Here is a 19,111-nt window from a genome sequence, read left to right as displayed (position 1 = left end):
ACGTGGCCACCCTAGCCTAAAGGCCTTTCCAGCATTTTGAGCTGATGATGGCCAACCATAGGAAGCACATGAGCGCAACTGCACTGCTCCGCTCCGTCTCATGCTCTTCAGCCACTGGTAGTCAGAAGCAATATCGCCATCATGACACATAGCCGTTGATCGGCGTCTTTAGCTTTAAAGCCGTGTAATGGAAAAAGCGGTGAGTATTTTTTTAAAAATCAAATTCTACGAATACATTTTTAAAATTATCGAAGCATGATTGCAATGTCTACTCACCATTTCCACCCACAAGGAAAAACGAAATATTTTCAAGTCCTAAATTGGTCCATGCTTGAATGCAGCGTCTCCTCTTTCAGTTTTTGTAAAGAATGTAGCTGCATATCTGTATGTGGTGCTATGCCTGGGCATTTGAGCTCTGTAACCATGGAACTTTTACTGCTGGGTGGCTCCTACTTTATTGTGGGCTGAGCCCGTGGGCTAGTTTTGAGGTCAATTTCGGACAATTGGCTGGAGACTAGAGCACACAGAAGTTGGCTGTTCAGAGACTATTGTAAGGAGGACGTGTGTGAGCTGTACATTAAAAGCAAAGAGAAAAAAATCCAAGGAAATTCTGGGCCAAGGAAAGCTGACTCCTACAAACTGCATAAATGTTAAACAGTTTCACAGGTATCTGATCACTTTGCACCATTCTGCTTTGTTGGTCTTGGGGAGGAGCAAGGAGATACCTAGGAATCCTACTCCAGTCTTACTTGCTGACCAGCCACTGGAATCCTAAGGAGTCCTGCTGTTGCTTTGGGCTATGCAATGTGCACACCTGTGCTCACATTCATGAAGGCTAGAAGCTTTTTTTTAAAACTCATACACCCACCCACCAAGTCAGACTTTCAGGATGCTGGGTTGAGAAGGGGTGATTGAAGACAGCCGTGGAATTAGTAGAGGAGATTAGCATCAAGAATTATGTGGTGTTCTGCAAATAATGCCCCCAAATTGAATTAACATGACACTCCGGCATGATGCAATGTTTAAATGTCAGTTTAGGGTGCAGATTAAGATGTCTTGTGTGAAAAGGAAAAACGGGTGTGGGTGTGGGACACCAGATATGGATGTAAGGGGAACAGAATAGCAGGGTTTGGGGCATGAAGAATGGCTTCTAGGGGGTGTCAGTTCTGAAAAGAACAAAAGTATTTCTTTATGCCATGCATAATGAAATTTTGAAATCGCTGGCCGTAACCTAACTTGTATTTATGGTTTTACTTGTTGAATTCATAGTTTTAATTAGGAACTGCCCAGAGAGTCTCTGCCGTTGGCCAGTATAAAAATGGAATAAATAAATAAATGTGGCAAAAGCCAATCATTGGGGGTTGAAAAAGGATCAGACATCTTTGCAGAGTAGGTCAATCAACAATGATTAGGCATGACAGCTAAACGCGACCTCCACATTGAGTGGCAGTATCCTTTGAACGCTAGCTGCGCTCAAGACAAATGACAGAGGAAAGGCCATCGCTTCCAGAAACAGAATGCTGGACTGAATGGTTCCAGCAACAGCAACCGCACCCCACCCCCCGCCCCGTTCTCAAAGGGCTTGGCCGTAACTTCACATTGCTGTGTGGAGGGGGCTTCTGTCTGATGGCGAAGGACTTGGAACCCATCGCGCTTCTGTTTCCTCAGCGTCTCTTTCTGACAAGGAGGACGATGCTTCTTGAAAGCAATCCAGTTGCTGAAGTTATTTCTGGGTGGCCCAAATTGGGAGAACAAGCACTGCTGTTAATAAAGCTTTTTTTCCCCTTTTTCTTCTTTTTTTTAATGTATGAAACTGACTGGCGCCTTCTGACAGTTCACAGAATGCAGCATTCAGGTCTCTGTAGATTGATGGCATGCAGCAAACAGTAGGTGGCCAGTGGAATACAGTGTTAATGAGAGTTCTTTGCTACTCTGTGCCAAAAACGGGGGCGGGAAGAGGGGGGCAGGGGCGGGTGGAAAGACAGCCACCCCCCTCCCCTGAAATTAACAGTATACTTTCCCAAGCACAATCTCACAACCTAAATGCAAGTGTTTGAATAAGGTAATTGGCTAGTTTATGGATGTGTGTATGGGTTACATGCTTGTTTTTGACGCTGCTGCCCAGTCTATTCTGTGTGCCAAATGGTACCCATCTCTCTCCAAGCCAAATTGTGCAACCCCCCCCAAACACCAATTCTGCATTCAGAATATACCGTGCAAATTAGCATTGTGCTTCATTTGCATAGCTGATTCTGGCTGCAAGGTTGATTGCCTTGTTCAGCTCACTTCTTGAGAAAGACTCTGGGTGGCTGCGTGTCCATGGGTCGCTTTGTCCAGATTGCTTTCAGAAAATGAGCAGACAAATCTGCTTGCTTTTTCTGGCAGGTTCTGAAATGGATTTGCCTTATCTTTTTGGACAATGTTGCTAGTGGCAATGTGTGTGTGTGTTTATCTGTCTTGTCGCTAGTTTCAAAGACATTTCTAGGATGTTTGTTACCCCAGGAGCTGAATTTGAGATCTCTGTGTGCCTTAGTTCTATACATCACCTGAGGTGTGGATCATGGTATATCAGAGGCAAATAAAAGTGACAAGCAGTTTTCTCCCAGTGATGGATTGATTGTTATAAAGCACGTGCTGGCAAAGTAGGAGTGGGACCATGGTCTCGCTTAAAGATGAGGGACTCTAAGGCCTGATCCACATCATGGGCTGTGTAGGATGGGAACAAGGAGAGCAGGCACCATCCCAGTTTCCAACCATCCCCATGCATTCACTGAACTTCTGAAAACGGGCAGAAATAAAATAGGCTGTTAGCCTTGGCAGGACAAAATTCAAGTCACAGGTATACAGAGAGAAAATCACTATTTATTACATTTATATCCTGCCTTACTTCTTCCAAGGAACTCAAGGCAGCGTACATAATCCTCCTCTCCATTTTATCCTCACAACCACCACCCTGTGAGGTGGGTTGGGCTGAGAGTCCGTGACTGGCCCAAAGTCACCCAGTGAGCTTCTGTGGCCGAGTGGGGACTAGAACCCAGATCTCCTGACTCCCAGTCTGACACTCTAACCACTACACCACACTAGAACAGGGGTGGGGCACCTCTGGTCCTCCAGATGTTGTTGGACTTCAACTCCCATCAGAACCAGTCAGCATGACCAATGAGTTCAACGGGGCTAAGTACTAGGTAAGTGGGTACAGAACTGCAGCTCTGATAGATGTTCTTTGTTATTTTATTACACCAAACAGTATCTTAAGAAGAGTAGCATTGAACCCAAAGTGAAGTTAGCCAATTTTATGAACCCCCTTGCCCTCCTGTACAATGTGACAAAAACTCTGATGATCAGTGGTTTCTCAGTTCCTCATCCTGCTCACATTGTTGCTGTATGCACTTAACACCAGAGGCAGATATTCAAGAGGTGCAGCATCCCTGGGCTTGAAGATGCAGCAGATGAGGGAAAGCTGTCAAACTGTTGAACATCTGCCTGTCATGCAGCTACTAAGGGTACAGGAACCCTACTAGTCTCGTCCTGCTCCCCAGGGTGTCCACCCTGCTAAACTAGAGAGTAGTAGGCACTTTTCAAAGGTGAGGCCTTAACCCTTTCTTGCATCAATTCTGTGTTTCTTTGCTTTAAGTAACCATAGGAACTAGTTATATTTGCTTTTGCGTTACCCTGGTAATATGCTGGGCAACTCCCAGCTGATATGTAGCCACGCCCAACCTTCTGTAGCAGGGATTGTTTTTTTAAAAACCACACACCTCCCAAGAAATCCACTAACCAATAACAGCTGTCGGTCTCCCCCATCCCCGCCCCTTTCTCTCAAGAACACAGAAGGAAGAACTTGTCTAGCTCAGCATCATGTTAAATGTGCAGGAATATCGTGATCTTTAAAAACCCCGCAGCGATGGTTCAGTGGCCTCTAGTGGTTATAAGCAGGAAGCGCACAGTGCTCCATATTTGCCAAAGAGAGAACTGTGTGCACAAGTGGCCTCCCGAAATTCTCCAACCTATCTGTGGGTAGAGAAATTGGGGGGACAATTTCACTGCATTTCTCTTGGGGGAGAACTTCTCCAACAATTTCTCTCAGGTAGGCATCACCACTGACAAAGGTTGTAGAACAGCTTCTTTCTTTTTCTGGAGGGTTTTTGGGGTTTATTGCACTGCTAACGCAAGTTGCAACGGCACCCACTGTGTTGGGAGCCTGCATCCTCCACAATGCCTCATAGACCTAGCATCACTCCAGGGCATTGAGGGGAGAGAATGCAGCCACCACACACACACAAATAATAAGAGGAATATGGAGAAAATTGTCCTTTTATTTCTAAAGGGTAAGAAAAGAAAAGTCTCAAGAATTTCCTGAAAGCTTTCTTTCCCCAAGAAATGGGCTTCCATTTTTCTGCCTTATTCTCATTTTAAATACGTCTTTTTGGCCTTATCACTGTGAGATGGCTGAGGGTACTGTCGATATTACACATCTCACCATTGCTCTACAGTCTCCCAGGCTGCCTGCACTTCCCTGATCTGAAAAGGCCCTATGGGAAGAATAAATTCATGATGTCTTCCCCTGGATGGGAAGTGCGGGAAGCCAAGCAGGTTTCAGGCTGTCAGAGAGATGATTGTGCAGTGAAAGACAGGTGTCTCTCTCTCTCTCTCTCTCTCTCTCAAACACACACACACACCCCTCAGCCACCTCGTAACTAAAGTAAGCACAATAACCCTGAACCAAACCCATGAGAAATTCTGCCAAATTCCTTCTCCTTTGAATTTCTTTTCAAAAGCAACTTCTTTTCCATCAAATTGAATGAGAATGGTCAACATTTTCATGGGAGAAATTTTCAGCACAGCACTTACTGGGATCAAAGAACTAACCACATCTTTTTACAATTCAGACTTAAATTGTTGTGAGTAATTTTCTCTCCCCAAGGAACCATGGGAACTGTAGTTCCATGTGAGGAAAGAGGGTTTGCTCAGGAACTCTAACAGAATCCTCAGCACCCTCACCAAACTACAATTTTGATGATGGTTGAAGGTGTATAAAACCAATATAATTGTGTAGTGTACGCACATACACACACACATACTGATAGGGCATAAATCATGCTTAGAACTAGAGATGCTGAGAAATCCGAGACGGACTAAAATGAGTTTGGATTTCTAAGAATCCGTCCTGTAGAATCCACTGTGGACCGGCCTCCTAGGGCCATATGGATCTGTGGACTTTCAGAACATTTTTTTTTTTACTTTCCTGAAATTTATGCATAGTTATTCATAGGAAAACATGCATGTTTTCCATGGAAAATCTCATTTCATAGCAGTAGTTACATGAAGGGTATTTCATGCGGTCAACTTGTAGAATATGTGATTATGAATTCACCCACATAGCGTTACATGGATTGGCTGCATGTTATTCGAGATGGCTGGGAAGAGCCAAAGAGAGCTGCACTGAAGAGTATCTGTTCCCTTTGTGGGATGCAGGGGTCACCCAGTGAAGCTGAGTGACAGGTTCAGGAAGAAGCACTGCTTCACACAATGTATAAGACATTTATGGAAGTGACTGCCAGTGCCACAAGACGTGGCAATGGGCATTAGTTTAGATGGCTAACAAAAAAGAAAAGGAAAGGAAAAAAAGACTAATATTTTGAACAAAGTGTGACTGTTCAGAACCAATTCTTAAAAGGTGCAACATGTGAACCTACCTGGCTGGTTCCATACGAACCTATCTGAATATCATGATCTATTGGTGAGGCTGTTCTTTGCATTCCACCGTTACTTGAGGCTCATTTGGTAGGAATATAGAAGGCAGCCTTTTCACACTCTGTCTAGGGAGACACATCTTGCCCCGTCTCCAATGGGGTTTTCCCCCTCTTTTTTGCCAGGGTTTTAATCTGCCAGTGGGTTGAATTTTATTATTATTATTATTTATTTATATAGCACCATCAGTGTACATGGTGCTGTACAGAGTAAAACAGTAAATAGCAAGGCCCTGCCGCATAGGCTTACAATCTAATAAAATCATAGTAAAACAATAAGGAGGGGAAGAGATTGCCAACAGGCACAAGGTAGGGTAAGCAGGCACAGGGTAGGGTAAAACTAACAGTATAAAGTCCGCACAACATCAAGTTTTAAAAGCTTTAGGAAAAAGAAAAGTTTTTAGTTGAGCTTTAAAAGCTGCGATTGAACTTGTAGTTCTCAAACGTTCTGGAAGAGCGTTCCAGGCGTAACGGGCAGCAGAAGAAAATGGACGAAGCCGAGCAAGGGAAGCAGAGACCCTTGGGCAGGTGAGAAACATGGCATCAGAGGAGCGAAGAGCACGAGCGGGGCAATAGTGTGAGATGAGAGAGGAGAGATAGGAAGGAGCTAGACCGTGAAAAGCTTTGAAGGTTAACAGGAGAAGTTTATATTGGATTCTGAAGTGAATTGGAAGCCAATGAAGAGATTTCAGAAGCGGAGTAACATGGTCAGAGCGGCGAGCCAAGAAGATGATCTTTGCGGCAGCGTGGTGAACAGAAACCAACGGACTGATGTGAGAAGAAGGAAGGCCAGAGAGAAGAATTTATCACCTGCTGCTTTAATGCTCTAGGAGTTGGGTCAGTTTTTGCTGCTGCTTTTAATCTAATTTACAGCTTTTCATTGCAGCTTTTGATCAATGGTTATTTTACTGTTTAAAATGTATATTTGATTTTGGTTTTTCTCTTGTTTAATTGTTTATCCATTGTATTGCATTTTAAACCACCCAAATAACTGAAGTTCTCTGGGTGGGGCAGAAATTAAAAGCATAAAATATGAAACAATGACAAACGTTAGCAGCCTTGAGAGTTTCTAATGAAACAGAAAGGGAAAACATTGATACTTATAAAACCAATCAAGAAATCTCTCCATTTTACCATTCTCAGCTTCCTTTGCAAGGATACTAGCAAAATCAGATCACTACTCTTTTGGGATTGGGAAGGCATTGTCATCGGGTCCTTACTGTTTTATAATTGATCAATTTTCTAAAATGATGATTTTTTGGATATCCATGACATCCTTTTATTTAACCCATTTTGAACAGACCAGTTACCAACTGGATTTCGAAGAGTCCACGCATCACTACATAGAATTATGGGATCAAATTTAGAAGTGATGTACTGAAACACTATTCGTTCCCTTTCCTTCCCTTCCCAAACATGTATCAGTGGAAGAAAATTTAATTCAGTGTGACCTCATGCATCCATCCTTCAGTGAGGAGGCTTCTATTTATGTTAGTATTTGTACTGGTGTGTTGTGTTGTGACATGACATCTCCACCTAGTGGCCTGAATTGGAAATGGCACTGTCTTCTCAAACACATTAGGCACACATGTATGTATAGGAGCCTTGAAGCTGCAGCACACGGAAACAAGGGAAGCAGGATCATTCCGGGGGGGGGGGGGGGGCAATCGACACGGCCAATTCAGTGCGTAGGGAGAGCACGTCAGGGTTGTTTGTGACAAATGCTAGCATTGCCAATCCGCAGCAATCCCGCAGCTTCCCTCTGGAAAAGACGCACTTTCAGAAAGTGCTTTTAGGGTGTCATTTTCCCTTAAACTCAGCTCCTGAGCAGTTCTGCAGCAGTGTGCCCTGTCCCCCCACATTAAATCCTGAGGGTGCCTATTTCTGTGACCTTGTTATTCACAATACTGCAACAGAGCTGGTCATTATAAGAATTCTGTAACTTTATGAACTGTTGCCTGAGTTTGCTTTTTTCCTCTTCCTTTTTTCCTTGTATTTTTTAGATTGTAAGTCTGAGGGAAGGGACTGGTGTCTTTTTTTAAACAAAAATATTGCTGCATAAGGCACTCTGGGAGTCTTTCCAGCTAAAGAGTGGTGTTAAAATGATTTAATAAATAAACAACAAATTTAGGGGGGTGGTTTAGAGAAATGCTGGGGAGAAGTTGAAGTGCAGGTTTTAATCTATAAAGCCCTACATGGCTTGGGACCACAATACCTGATGGAACGCCTCTCCCGACATGAACCTACCTGTACACTGCGCTCAACATCTAAGGTCCTCCTCCGAGTGCCTACTCCGAGGGAAGCTCGGAGGATGGCAACAAGGGAGAGGGCCTTCTCAGTGGTGGCCCCCCGACTGTGGAATGATCTCCCCGATGAGGCTCGCCTGGCGCCAACGCTGCTATCTTTCCGGCACCAGGTCAAGACCTTTCTCTTCTCCCAGGCATTTAACAGCATTTAACAACATATGCTAAGTTTGTTTATTTTTTAATGGACCCCAGAATTGTTGTTGTTTAAATGGATACTGTTTTATACTGTTGTTTTTATATTTTTGATGGTTTTAAATTTAAATCCATCCTCCAGGAAATAAAGCCAGACTGCTCACTTGAGGGAATGGTATTAAAGGCAAAACTGAAGTACTTTGGCCACATAATGAGAAGACAGGATACCCTGGAGAAGAGGCTGATGCTAGGGAAAGTGGAAGGCAAAAGGAAGAGGGGCCGACCCAGGGCAAGATGGAGGGGTGATATTCTGGAGGTGACAGACTTGACCTTGGGGGAGCTAGGGGTGGCGACGGCCGACAGAAAGCTCTGGCGTGGGCTGGTCCATGAAGTCACGAAGAGTCGGAAGCGACTGAACGAATAAACAAAATACTTTTTAAAGTTCACTGTTTTTAACTTTTGGAAACCACCCAGAGAGCTTTGGCTATGGAGCGGTGTATAAATTTAATAAATAAATGTGTGAGGGAAAGAGAGGGAGAAGGGTCACCATGCAATTAAAAGAGTTATGGGGCTTTGCCACTGGCCCCATCCTCAGGGCTACACAGCTTCCCCTGGCCCAATATCCATGCATTAGGCATAAACACCCTGAGACGTGAAAGCTTACGCGCAGAGAGTTCAACGCCTATTCCCTGGCTCAAGTGTCTAGTCCTGGAGGGACTGACAAATTACAAGGCTCTGCCAGTGTTTTGCTAAATGGGGAGGGGAAGGTAGGAGAGGAAGGGAGCTCACTCAAACAAAAGTCAGGAATTGAATCCCAACAGGATGTGCTGTTCTAAGCAAACACAGCCAGGGCTAATTTCTTTCCCAAGAAGCCATTTTGGCACACTGCTATGGCTGCTTTTAATACCACCAATTAGGGAGTTTGTAAGTGTATGAGGCAACTTTATTGAAAATTATGGTCTTATGTTCAAACTCCATTGACAGATTTTCAGAGAGTGCAGGAGCATGCAATTATACATTCTACGGTTTAATTGCTGCTTGGGCCTTTTCCAAAATTTCTTCTCTAATTTTTGGATAATCTGGGCATGCCTTCAGAACCTTTCATAAAGAAGAAATAAATGGTATATATATATATAGCTACAATGAATATCAGCAGCTACAAAACTGTGGGCCTGGTTCCAAACTAAAGGTGCTTCCAGGCAGACAGCTCCTTGTACTTCCAGTCAGAAGACATTATGCAGTATTCCACCTTTCCCTCCTTAATGGATTTCTATGGTAAGGAGAAAAGACAGCAGCAACAATGGAAAAAACATGGGAGGCTTACAAATGAAAGGCATCACCTGGATCATTTATAACATTCTGTGAAGGAGGCAGGGCAATTGCACCAGAAAAGCCTTGTCTGGAAGCACCCTAAGCTGAATTTAGTTCCCACTGAAATCTATAGGACAAGTAAGTCATGACTTGTTAGTCCAATTGATTTTAATGGGAACTAACTTGGTCTGGATCCAATCCTGTGTTCCTAAGAAAGCTAGGATTCTGCAGAGGCTTATCAGGAGTTCCTCAAAGGGGAGACCAGTGATGGCTCTTCCCTGACAATGTGCAGCTACAGGAGAATGCTGGACACACACTAGAGCATACCCTATTTGTGTGGGATTATGCAGACCTGATTGGGGCCCAGTACAATCTGAGAGCGTTTCCGCCATCACTGACATTACATAGGGCTCTATGACAAACCCATAGGAATGTGGAAAGGGTGCCCTGAGACCAAAAATGGTGAAAACAACAATCTACAGCACTGTTTACAAAACCCTATTTTGGATAACTTACTTCATGGCATACATCTATTGCTTCTACATATCTCCGATCTTTTAAATAGTTGAAAGCAAGTTTAAATCCTAGAGGAAGAGAAGAAAAGGTGAGTGTTTTACACAATATCAAATATTAACTAAAAATAAAATTGTAATGAGCGATGGAAGTTGTGAAATAAAATGCTTTTGTGGGGGTTGGGGGTTGGCAAGAAGCTGAAAATAATTGTGATGCATTGACTAATTAAGGCTGTAATCCTGTACACACTTACCTGGGAGTAAATCCTATTGAACTCAGAGGGGCTTACTTCAGAGTAGATATACAAACGTTATGTAAGAATTGGAAACCTGGCAAATTAAACTTGAGCATAAACTAGGTCAGAAGTATGTTTATTGAACTGGAGAGTTTTAAGGTCACTGTTACTGTTTCAATATTTTGTCTCTCAACTCCTATTTCTGTCAGACTCCCATGTTTCCACAAACTGAGAATTTATTGTTGGCAGTGATGAAAAAAATCTCAAGCATCTGATTTCAGTAATTTTCCACTTACAGAAGGGCTGTATATGCAGTATATGTATGTATATGCAGAGCTTCCTTTGCCCTTAGGGCCTGTCCCATTCACTTCATTGAAGACATAACTATGGATGTAAATGGGACACTTTACACATAGAAGAACTCCTTGTTTGCATTGGAAGCATGTGTGAGGCTCTGGGTCATGCAAGATATAGAGCTTTATCACACCAGCGGTATACTGTGCAATCACTGCGAATTGCATGCAAAGGACTCCGAAGTTTTCCAGTTTATAATCTGCTTTGACTGTGAAGTACTCCCATGCATGCTGCTTTAATTGTGTTTCAAAGGCAAACACCCCCCGCCCTATTTTGGTACTACTTTTGGAGCGAATCATTTGTTGTTTTCCAAACGGCCACTGGGGACGCAGGAGCAGGATTTGATAGGTTTAAAGACAAATTAAACAAATGGTTACATCTGCATAAGTTTTAAAGATAAAGACATCAAAATTGGCACAGTACTAGATATTAAGGAGAGGTTTAAGCATACCAAATTTGAATCGGATTGGGTCTTCCGTTGATTTTTTAATGATTTTTTACATTTCCCCCCTTAAACCCATTTCCTGGTATGCAAAGGATCTTAGGAGCGCTGCCGCCCGGGGTGTGCTTTAGCTAACAACAACGCTGTAAGGGATAATTCGAGGGAAACAGGAACGTGGGATGAAGCTTATAGCAAAATCAAATATATATTCCCATACACTAGAAAACTAGTTCAAAATTGCTAACCTTCAGGGATATGAGATCTTATTCTCATATCAAACTTATAAGAAGATGGTATAAGAAGGTAGTATGAGGAATAGAACCATAGCCAATCTCTTCAAATGCTAGCTATTTGGAGTGGAATCCAATGATAACATATGTTAATTACTCAGTTTAAGAAGCCATTTCATGGCTAGGAACCTCTACATATATTTTGGCTTATCAGCTGCATTCCAGTAGAAATCTAACACCAGGACTGTAGATTTAAGGATAATGAAACTACCCTTGAGGTTGACAACGTCATGCAATGGATCCGCAAACTTCAATGCTTGACCAGTCACGCATTGTAATAAAAGCCTTGTGTAATTAAGCCCATAGATACACTTCCCTAGCAAACAGGTTTTTAAGATAACACAATAAAGCTGCAATCCTATACACTTCCTTGGGAGTATACCCAACTGAGCTCAATGGGACGTAACTCTGAATAGGCATGTATAGAATTGCTCTGCACAAGTTAAAGCTTGATTATCTACTGCAAAGAGAAACCTTGTAAAATGCAGCTCTAAGTGTCACAGCACTGAACAGTCCTTAATTTACTTACCAACAGCAGGATTTGCTTGGTGACTATATTGCCAAGCTAATTCGTAGTTAGTTGCAGCATCTTTGTAAGCATTTTCCTTTTCTGCGATAAATCCCAAACATTCATAGGCTTTAGCACATGACTAAAGAGAAAAATGACAATGCAAAAATAAATGTTTTTAAAATTGTAATCCAAAGCTTTGCCTGGGGCTGAGGTGACCTTCCCTACAGCTAGGTTCCTTTTTCTTGATCTCCAACGAGTGGGATCTTTCAGGGAAGTCCTGGTAAATGCCCACACTTTTCCCAAGAACTTTCAGAAAGAGCAAGCCCCTTCTGAACCAAGATGGATTTGGGGGGTTTAATATCAGGAACTCGGTATATATTTCAAACATAAGTTATTGTCATGGCTAAATCTATTGTTAGTTAGTCCTAGTTAGCGGCCCAATCTGGTGGAAAGTTCTTCTGCCACTCCAACAGAGTTGCATTGTCTCACCTTATTGTACCGTAAGCAGCGCTTCACCTGCTCAGTTGCAAGGTCATACTTCCCAGCTGTGCAGTAGATATCTGACAACAGAATCCAAGCTTTTTCTAACTCTTCAGCATCTGTCAAAGACCAGTTCACTTTAGTCAAGCGCTTCAGCTGGGTCCTGGCTTTGGCTGTGTGTTTAAGAATCATGTATGCTTGAGCCATTGCCAAAATGGCTGGAACATTGTCTCTCTGTTAAAACAAACCATACAGGGTTGCTGTTGTTTTAAGTCCTGGTTTTAATTGTGATTTTCTATTTCTGGGATATTAATCTCTTTACCTTTGGTTCCATAATTTAGGTATTTACTTCATCTGGGTAAGGCTCAAATGAATCTATTTGCATAGCTCTGTGCTTGTTTTCCCCATGGGCTTTCTTTCTTCAAGTTGGGAGGTGGACCAGTGGCCGGATGGGGTGTGTATATCTGCTTAACTCTTTCCTCACCAGTCACTTGCTGACTTGAAATGTCCTCTCCCAACTGCTTTCCCACCCATGAGAGGAAAAGATATGGTACAAATACTATTATTCACTATGCCACAACTGCTTTGTGAGGCAGGCCAATTGTGCATGCTTCTATCTCATCGATAGGATGTTACCACCACCTCTTTCCCCCTCTAACCCTGCATAGGGGAACCCCAGAGATGCAGCTAGTTATCAGCTTGGGATGATGTTGTGACCAGAAGAGGCCTCCTGTCACTGTAGGCAGACAGCCTGGTTTCCCAGTACTTCCTGGTAGGCAAAAATAAGTAAACACAGATAGGTGAGCTAAGTGGCTAGGTGTTGCAGAGTAAGTTTTGTCTGACCGTACTTGAGATGGCAGGCAAAGTAAGTAGGCAAAAGAGAACCAAAACCAGCACTTCAACCCCCAATATGCACTGACCATTTAGTGGCTTTTCAACCAGTTATTTCCCCCCTCCATACAGAGCTTTTCTGCACTTTGCATTTAATGTGGGCTCCTCACTCACTGCTGTTTAGAAGTCTTTAGGCAAAACTCTTCCAGTTTCACTTCCGTTTTTTAAGCGCACTTGCCCGTTTGTTTATATAAATGGAGTACTATTTCTGAAGGCAAGAGAAAATGTATTTTCCTACTTGTGTAATTGTGTTATTCTGCTTAATCACAGTGTCACCTAGAGATTATGAAGCAGGAAAGGAAAAGCTCTTTTTTTTAGCGCTCAGACCTCAGTTCTGAGATGAAAATGAAAGTAGAAACAGCTGATTTACAGCCTCATGTTGAAAAACCCACAGTGGTTTTTAAGAAATGGTGTTTAAGCTGTTGCTCATGCCAGAACCAAGCAGGTGGGAGAAAGAGCCTCTCCTGAAATGGCTAGAAACTCATACTCAAACCTCTGAAAGATGCTATTTATTAAAGGAATATAATTAGAGGCAAAAAGGGAAAGCAGAGTGGGCACTTGAAAATAAACAAAGTACAACACTTTCTACCCTATTCTAAACTCTTTGAGGTAAAATACAATGCAGGGGTCACCTGAAGAGTTGCATCGTGCCCAGCATCTTTGGGTGGTCAAACGAGGAAGTGTGTGACCAAGTGACAGACCAGAGTGACAAAGGAATAAAGAACGACATTGTTATGCTTGGTCAGGGGTAAGGGGGCAGGTGACTGCCCACCAAGTTGCACCAATCAGAGTAGCACATAAACAGGAACATTCTCTTCTCACTTTTGGGGTCTAGGAGATGGACTATTAAAATTTTAATTAAAAAGGTGGCTTCAGCTGTCTTTGACAGAAGGGGTATATCAAAAGGCTTCCTGTTTTGTGGATTTGGAGGCCCTGGTAAAGGTGAGGGTTAGTCTACATGGGTACTAGATGTTGCCAAAGTCCAGGTCATGACTGCTTGTAGCTTTAAAGAAATAGATACTGAAGACAGCTCTGAGGGTTTTGAGGGAAGAGATTTAGATTGGAAAAATAGCTGGAAAGGCCAGGAGTACAGTCCTCCTCCTCTTCTCCCTTCCCCTGTCCACCCACAGCTGCTTTGCATGGAAAGAGAGCCCATGGTAATAATAGAATGCCATGAAACAGCTAGTTTGACCCTAAGTAGAGGACATATTTTGTAGGTACTGTAGCCCCCCAGCTCCTTTAATCACACTCCTTTAGCATGCCCCCATCACATTTCTAGCTATGCCCCCTTTTCAAAGGAATATATTTGAAACATGGTCTGTTAAGCAAAAAATACTCTGTGCACATCTATGCCTTCCCCTCACCATGCTACTGGTTCCTATCTTTATACACAGAATGATATTGCTTGATAGTACACTGCACCTGAATGTACCCACTGTTTCACTGCTGATTTTCTCACCTTACCTCATTTTGGCCCATTTCTGTAAATACTTTCAGGGCCTTCTCCACATTATGTCTCTCTTTTGTGGCCATTAAACAGTAGCTCTGCAACATCTCCACTTGATTCTGGCCTTCCTGCGAGTGAGGGTAAAACTCCTTGAGAAGCTTCTCAGCTGTACGTATCCCATGTTGTTCAGATTCTCTCTTTTCCTTTATATCACTGTTTGAAATGAAAGCATTTGATGTTTCCTAGCTTCTCGAGCACTGGGTAATATTAAGACAATTTCACTAACCTCTTAATTTGAAAAGGCTGGTATTATCTGATTGGGATCACCCCTGACCTATAAACAGAGATAATAATTTGCACAGATATTAATCCAAATCCAGGGAACAGCTATGAGCTCCACAGGAGGCTGCTTGGAAACTGCTGTTCTATTGGCAGCTACTCAGAACAGGCTGCTGCGCAGAGATCTGAGTGAGAAAAAGTTTGCTCCACTGCTAGATTGCACATCCTTCTTCCTCTTCCCGCAGTCTGTTGTGCATCCTTTACAAATGAACAGCAGCATGCATAACATGTGTGTTGCAGTAACTGTATTGTGTTTACAGGCAGCAGCTGGTGAATATTTAAAGGTCAGGCAGAGTATTGAGGTTGCTTTCTGAAAATTCTAAGCTCCTAGTGCTTTCTGGAGTTACAATATGAGCAAAATATGGTTGAGAGCCAGGAACATAGGGAGCTGCCTTATACTGAGTCAGACCATTGGTCCACCTAGCATTGGAATAATAAAAGCCTGGATGAACAAAGCCTGTATTTGTTTTTTTCTCTTGATGGTAGATGTAGTCTAAAAAAAAAATGGAACAATCCTATTCCTCAAATACACCTGAAGAATAGGAAGAAAGGTTTCATGTTCATAGTATTAAGGGTGTTTGCTTTACCTTGCATCCACAGTATTTTGGTTCTCAAATGACTCTCCGCCTACTATCTCATTGTCAGGATTTAGGCATATCTGAATCATATAGCTCAGGGCTTTCTGACCCCAGTCACTATCCTTACGAGCTTTGTTGAAGAACTTCAAGGCCTGATTGGGCTGCATCATGTGCCTATGTGTGAGGAGAGAATATTTAAGACTCAGGTGCTACTAACAAAGAAATACCCACACATTCTGTTTCACAAGATGATGGCCATGGTTCAACATAGTATTAAGTGTGCTTCAGTCCATAGAAATCATTGAGCTTAGGTGCACTTAATTGTCTGATGGACTGTAGCTGATGAATCCCGAAGAGGCTAGAGATTTGCTTCCAGGACTGTGGAAAAGAAAGGAGGTATGCTTTATTTAAGATACTATGGGAAATCCTAGGGACAATAAACTTTTGGAGTTGAAAAGATGTAAAAATGGGAAGAGTCAGATCCTCAAACACAATTCCTAGGACAATTGGGGGAGCAAAGGATCTCAGTATTACAACCAAAGAGATGAATACATTTATTAAGGTCAATGTACAATGGGCTTCCTTGGTCTGCTTGACCACAGCTATTGCACAGATTCTAAGGGCAAAACGTTGTACTTCATGAATTCATGAATAGGATCTTCTAGTTTAAAGAAATAGCAGGGGTGGTGTGGGGAGACAAAGCATCTCAGGTTGGGATGATGGCAGTAGCTTTCCCAATTGTATTTTGCAACCATATCTGTGTAACCTTTCCCTCACAGGACCACCCCATCTCATATCCAGTTGGCCCCTAAGTCTCTGGCTTCCGTAAAAACAGCTCTCTATGACTTACCAACAATAAAGTCCCATGCAGTAGTTATAGCCAGGCTCCAAAGGTGTGCGAGTTGTTTTTTTCTTGGCCAGTTCAAAAAATGGTACAGCTTCCTCAAGCTTCCCACTTCTTCTCAGCAGATCAATCAAGCTCTCCATGACTGAGAAGTTATCTAAAAGCGCCCAAAAACATTTTACTATTTTTTACTATTTTTCACAGATACGAGCCAAAAAGAAACAACATTCCACAGTTGGGATGAAAAAGCACAGCAAAATCTGCATTATACATCCCTTTTACAAATGCACACATGTCCTTTCATCAAAATGCTTCTGGTGTTATTGTATACAATTGATTTTATTGCATTTTAACTTCGTTAATGTGAGCTGCTTCAGAACTCCTTTTAGAGCCATAAGATAGCATATGTTTTAAGTTCATGAAAAGAAATTACCTGGCGTTTTCTCCAAAACATTTCGATATAGACTTATAGCTTGTTCATACTTCTCTTTTCGAAACATAAGGTTAGCCATCATCTACAACAGAACAGACACTTCACACTCAGGCCAACTGGGTTCAATGCTTCAGGAAGAACTAAAATTGTAAAAAAAATCCTTTACTTTTAAACAATTGGTGTGGTCTGTGGAGGAGTGACTGTGGAGAAAACAATTAATGATGGCAGCGGGATGAGAAACTGAGGGCTAGGTTGCTGGGCTAGTGGAGCTGTGAGGCCTAAAGAATAAAGGCGAGACAGGAGCAGCAGCAGTAGGCCAAAACCCTCACACACATCATTAGCACAGGGGGGATTGAAGTGGTCCTGGGTGCTAGTGGCTCTGGCTATTGGGCGGTATAGAAATGTAATAAATAAAATAAATAAAAATAGTCCTGTCAGGTAGCTTGTGGGTGTCTCAGGTCAAGCCAAGACAACACAGGTGAAGGCAGGGCATCACAGTTAGCCACAGATGTCAATCTCAAATCTTCCCGCGCTTCACCCCTCGGCGTCTTTCTAATATGGAAGTGTGTTGAGTTAGCCGTCCATCAACATGAAACGTGCCCTCACATCGCCTAAAAAACCTGCAGACCTACGGATCCATTTGGGGGCTCCCAATTATCTTCTAACTGCACTGTGGTTTTTCGATGGTTTTAAAACCACCCCCTAACCGCACTGTGGTTTTGGAGGTTTGTCGACGGTCTGGAGAATGCACACCCCTACTTTTCAGCAAACACTGAAATAAAATAACACTTCCTGTTTTACAGTACAGCTGTTTTGGATGCATGGGGTGTGCTCAGGCATGTGGGATGGAGAAGCATTGCTAGATAATGGATAGACATTAGTAAGTTCATGCATGCTTTGTGTCATCATGACATTTGTCAGTCTACTATTAGGGACCAATGTGACACCTCCCATCCCTTCACCTTATGTGTTCAGTACAGCTACGTCAGACTGCAGAAGCAGCTGGGTTTTAATTTTCAAGAAACCCCCCACCCCCAATCTAGAGGCCATGAGTTGAAGACGCGTGGTAGCCCACTGGATAAAGCAGACTAGAATATTGGTTCACTTTATAGCAATGTTTACATTTAGTAGAAGGCATAAGAACAGTGTACCATTGTTCCAATTTCACTGGTGTCATCATCTTGAAGCAGGAGAGTGCAATAATGCTCACATTGATCTGTATCTCCTTGCATCAAATACAGGCGAGCTAATTCTAATATTATCTGGAAAAAATGGAAACAATTTAATCAGCAACAGAACCTTGATGATTATAATTTAGGGAAACTACTGATAATTCTGTCATCTAGTCCTCTCTCCATAAACTCTAGTTCCCAGTTTTTGTTTTTTATCAGTCTCACTTGATATCAGAGAGTGGCATCGGGCATGCTGCTGGCCCAAACATGGACGTCCACACATTGGTGCTGATGTCTGACCTCACAAAGGAGTCCCAATCATGTGGAAGCCTATGTATGAGCAGTTCAGACATCCACACCAGTGTGCGAATATCTATAGGCAGGGCTGCCAGCAGGGCCCCACTCCACGGTAATTGCGTGATGCTCCCTTCAGATGCATCATGCGTGAAGGGAGCTTCTGACAGCCACAAATTCAAAACTGGTTTAGTGTTGTTAACATAAAATGAGATCAATTCAGTCCTATGCAGTTTACATGGGTTTTTTTTCTGCAGCAGGATGCCTGTGATCCACCAATGTATTTTAGATTGATAAAGTGAGATTTCATACTCTAGATCTCTGAATAACTGAGGCATAGATAATCTGTGTTGAATGATCTAGAATATATTCTGTTTCTTAGGAATGTGAGAAGTAGCTGGCTGAATCAGACCAAGCTCCATCTAGTCCAGCATTACTTGTGAGAATCCTAGCAACCAGCAGAGTTAAGGGTCAGCTTTTTGTGCAGCTTTCATGAAGACATCTCTCTGCATGCTTTAAAAGAGGAGATTTAGGCTTAGGCTTACTTTACTATCAGTTGGAATGCAGGACAGGGCTTCTGTGTAGTACTTTACGGCTTTTTCATACTCCTTCTCTGCTCGGTAGAACTCTGCAAATTGTACACAGATCATCAGTGCCACTTGTCTCTGAGGAGGGATCAGTTCAGGCTGTTCTACGCGGACTCGCTTCAGTATCCTTTGCTGGATGTCGTATGCCTTAAAAATTAACGAATGTACCAAATTAGGGCAGTGAAGGGCACACTTATATTCA

At 42.7% G+C, this 19,111-nt stretch overlaps 1 protein-coding gene across 1 annotated transcript in view; it reads right to left on the bottom strand.

The window, feature by feature from the left end:
• Positions 1-9,208: 9,208 nt before the first annotated feature.
• Positions 9,209-19,111, bottom strand: part of TTC21A (tetratricopeptide repeat domain 21A) — a 47,724-nt gene continuing 37,821 nt past the window's right edge. The window contains exons 20-29 of the mRNA XM_063147445.1: positions 18,868-19,056; positions 18,008-18,118; positions 16,857-16,938; positions 16,430-16,580; positions 15,589-15,753; positions 14,680-14,875; positions 12,334-12,558; positions 11,863-11,983; positions 10,016-10,083; positions 9,209-9,286 (exon numbers count right to left, since the gene is read on the bottom strand). Coding sequence (XP_063003515.1) covers positions 9,209-9,286; positions 10,016-10,083; positions 11,863-11,983; positions 12,334-12,558; positions 14,680-14,875; positions 15,589-15,753; positions 16,430-16,580; positions 16,857-16,938; positions 18,008-18,118; positions 18,868-19,056 — 1,386 coding nt within the window. The remainder of the gene's footprint in view (positions 9,287-10,015; positions 10,084-11,862; positions 11,984-12,333; positions 12,559-14,679; positions 14,876-15,588; positions 15,754-16,429; positions 16,581-16,856; positions 16,939-18,007; positions 18,119-18,867; positions 19,057-19,111) is intronic.

Source organism: Elgaria multicarinata, chromosome 1, assembly GCF_023053635.1.
Source record: "Elgaria multicarinata webbii isolate HBS135686 ecotype San Diego chromosome 1, rElgMul1.1.pri, whole genome shotgun sequence".
In the NCBI taxonomy this organism is placed as follows: Eukaryota; Metazoa; Chordata; class Lepidosauria; order Squamata; family Anguidae; genus Elgaria; species Elgaria multicarinata.
The sequence above is the reverse complement of the archived record's forward strand: the minus strand, read 5'-3'. Positions and strand labels throughout refer to the sequence as shown.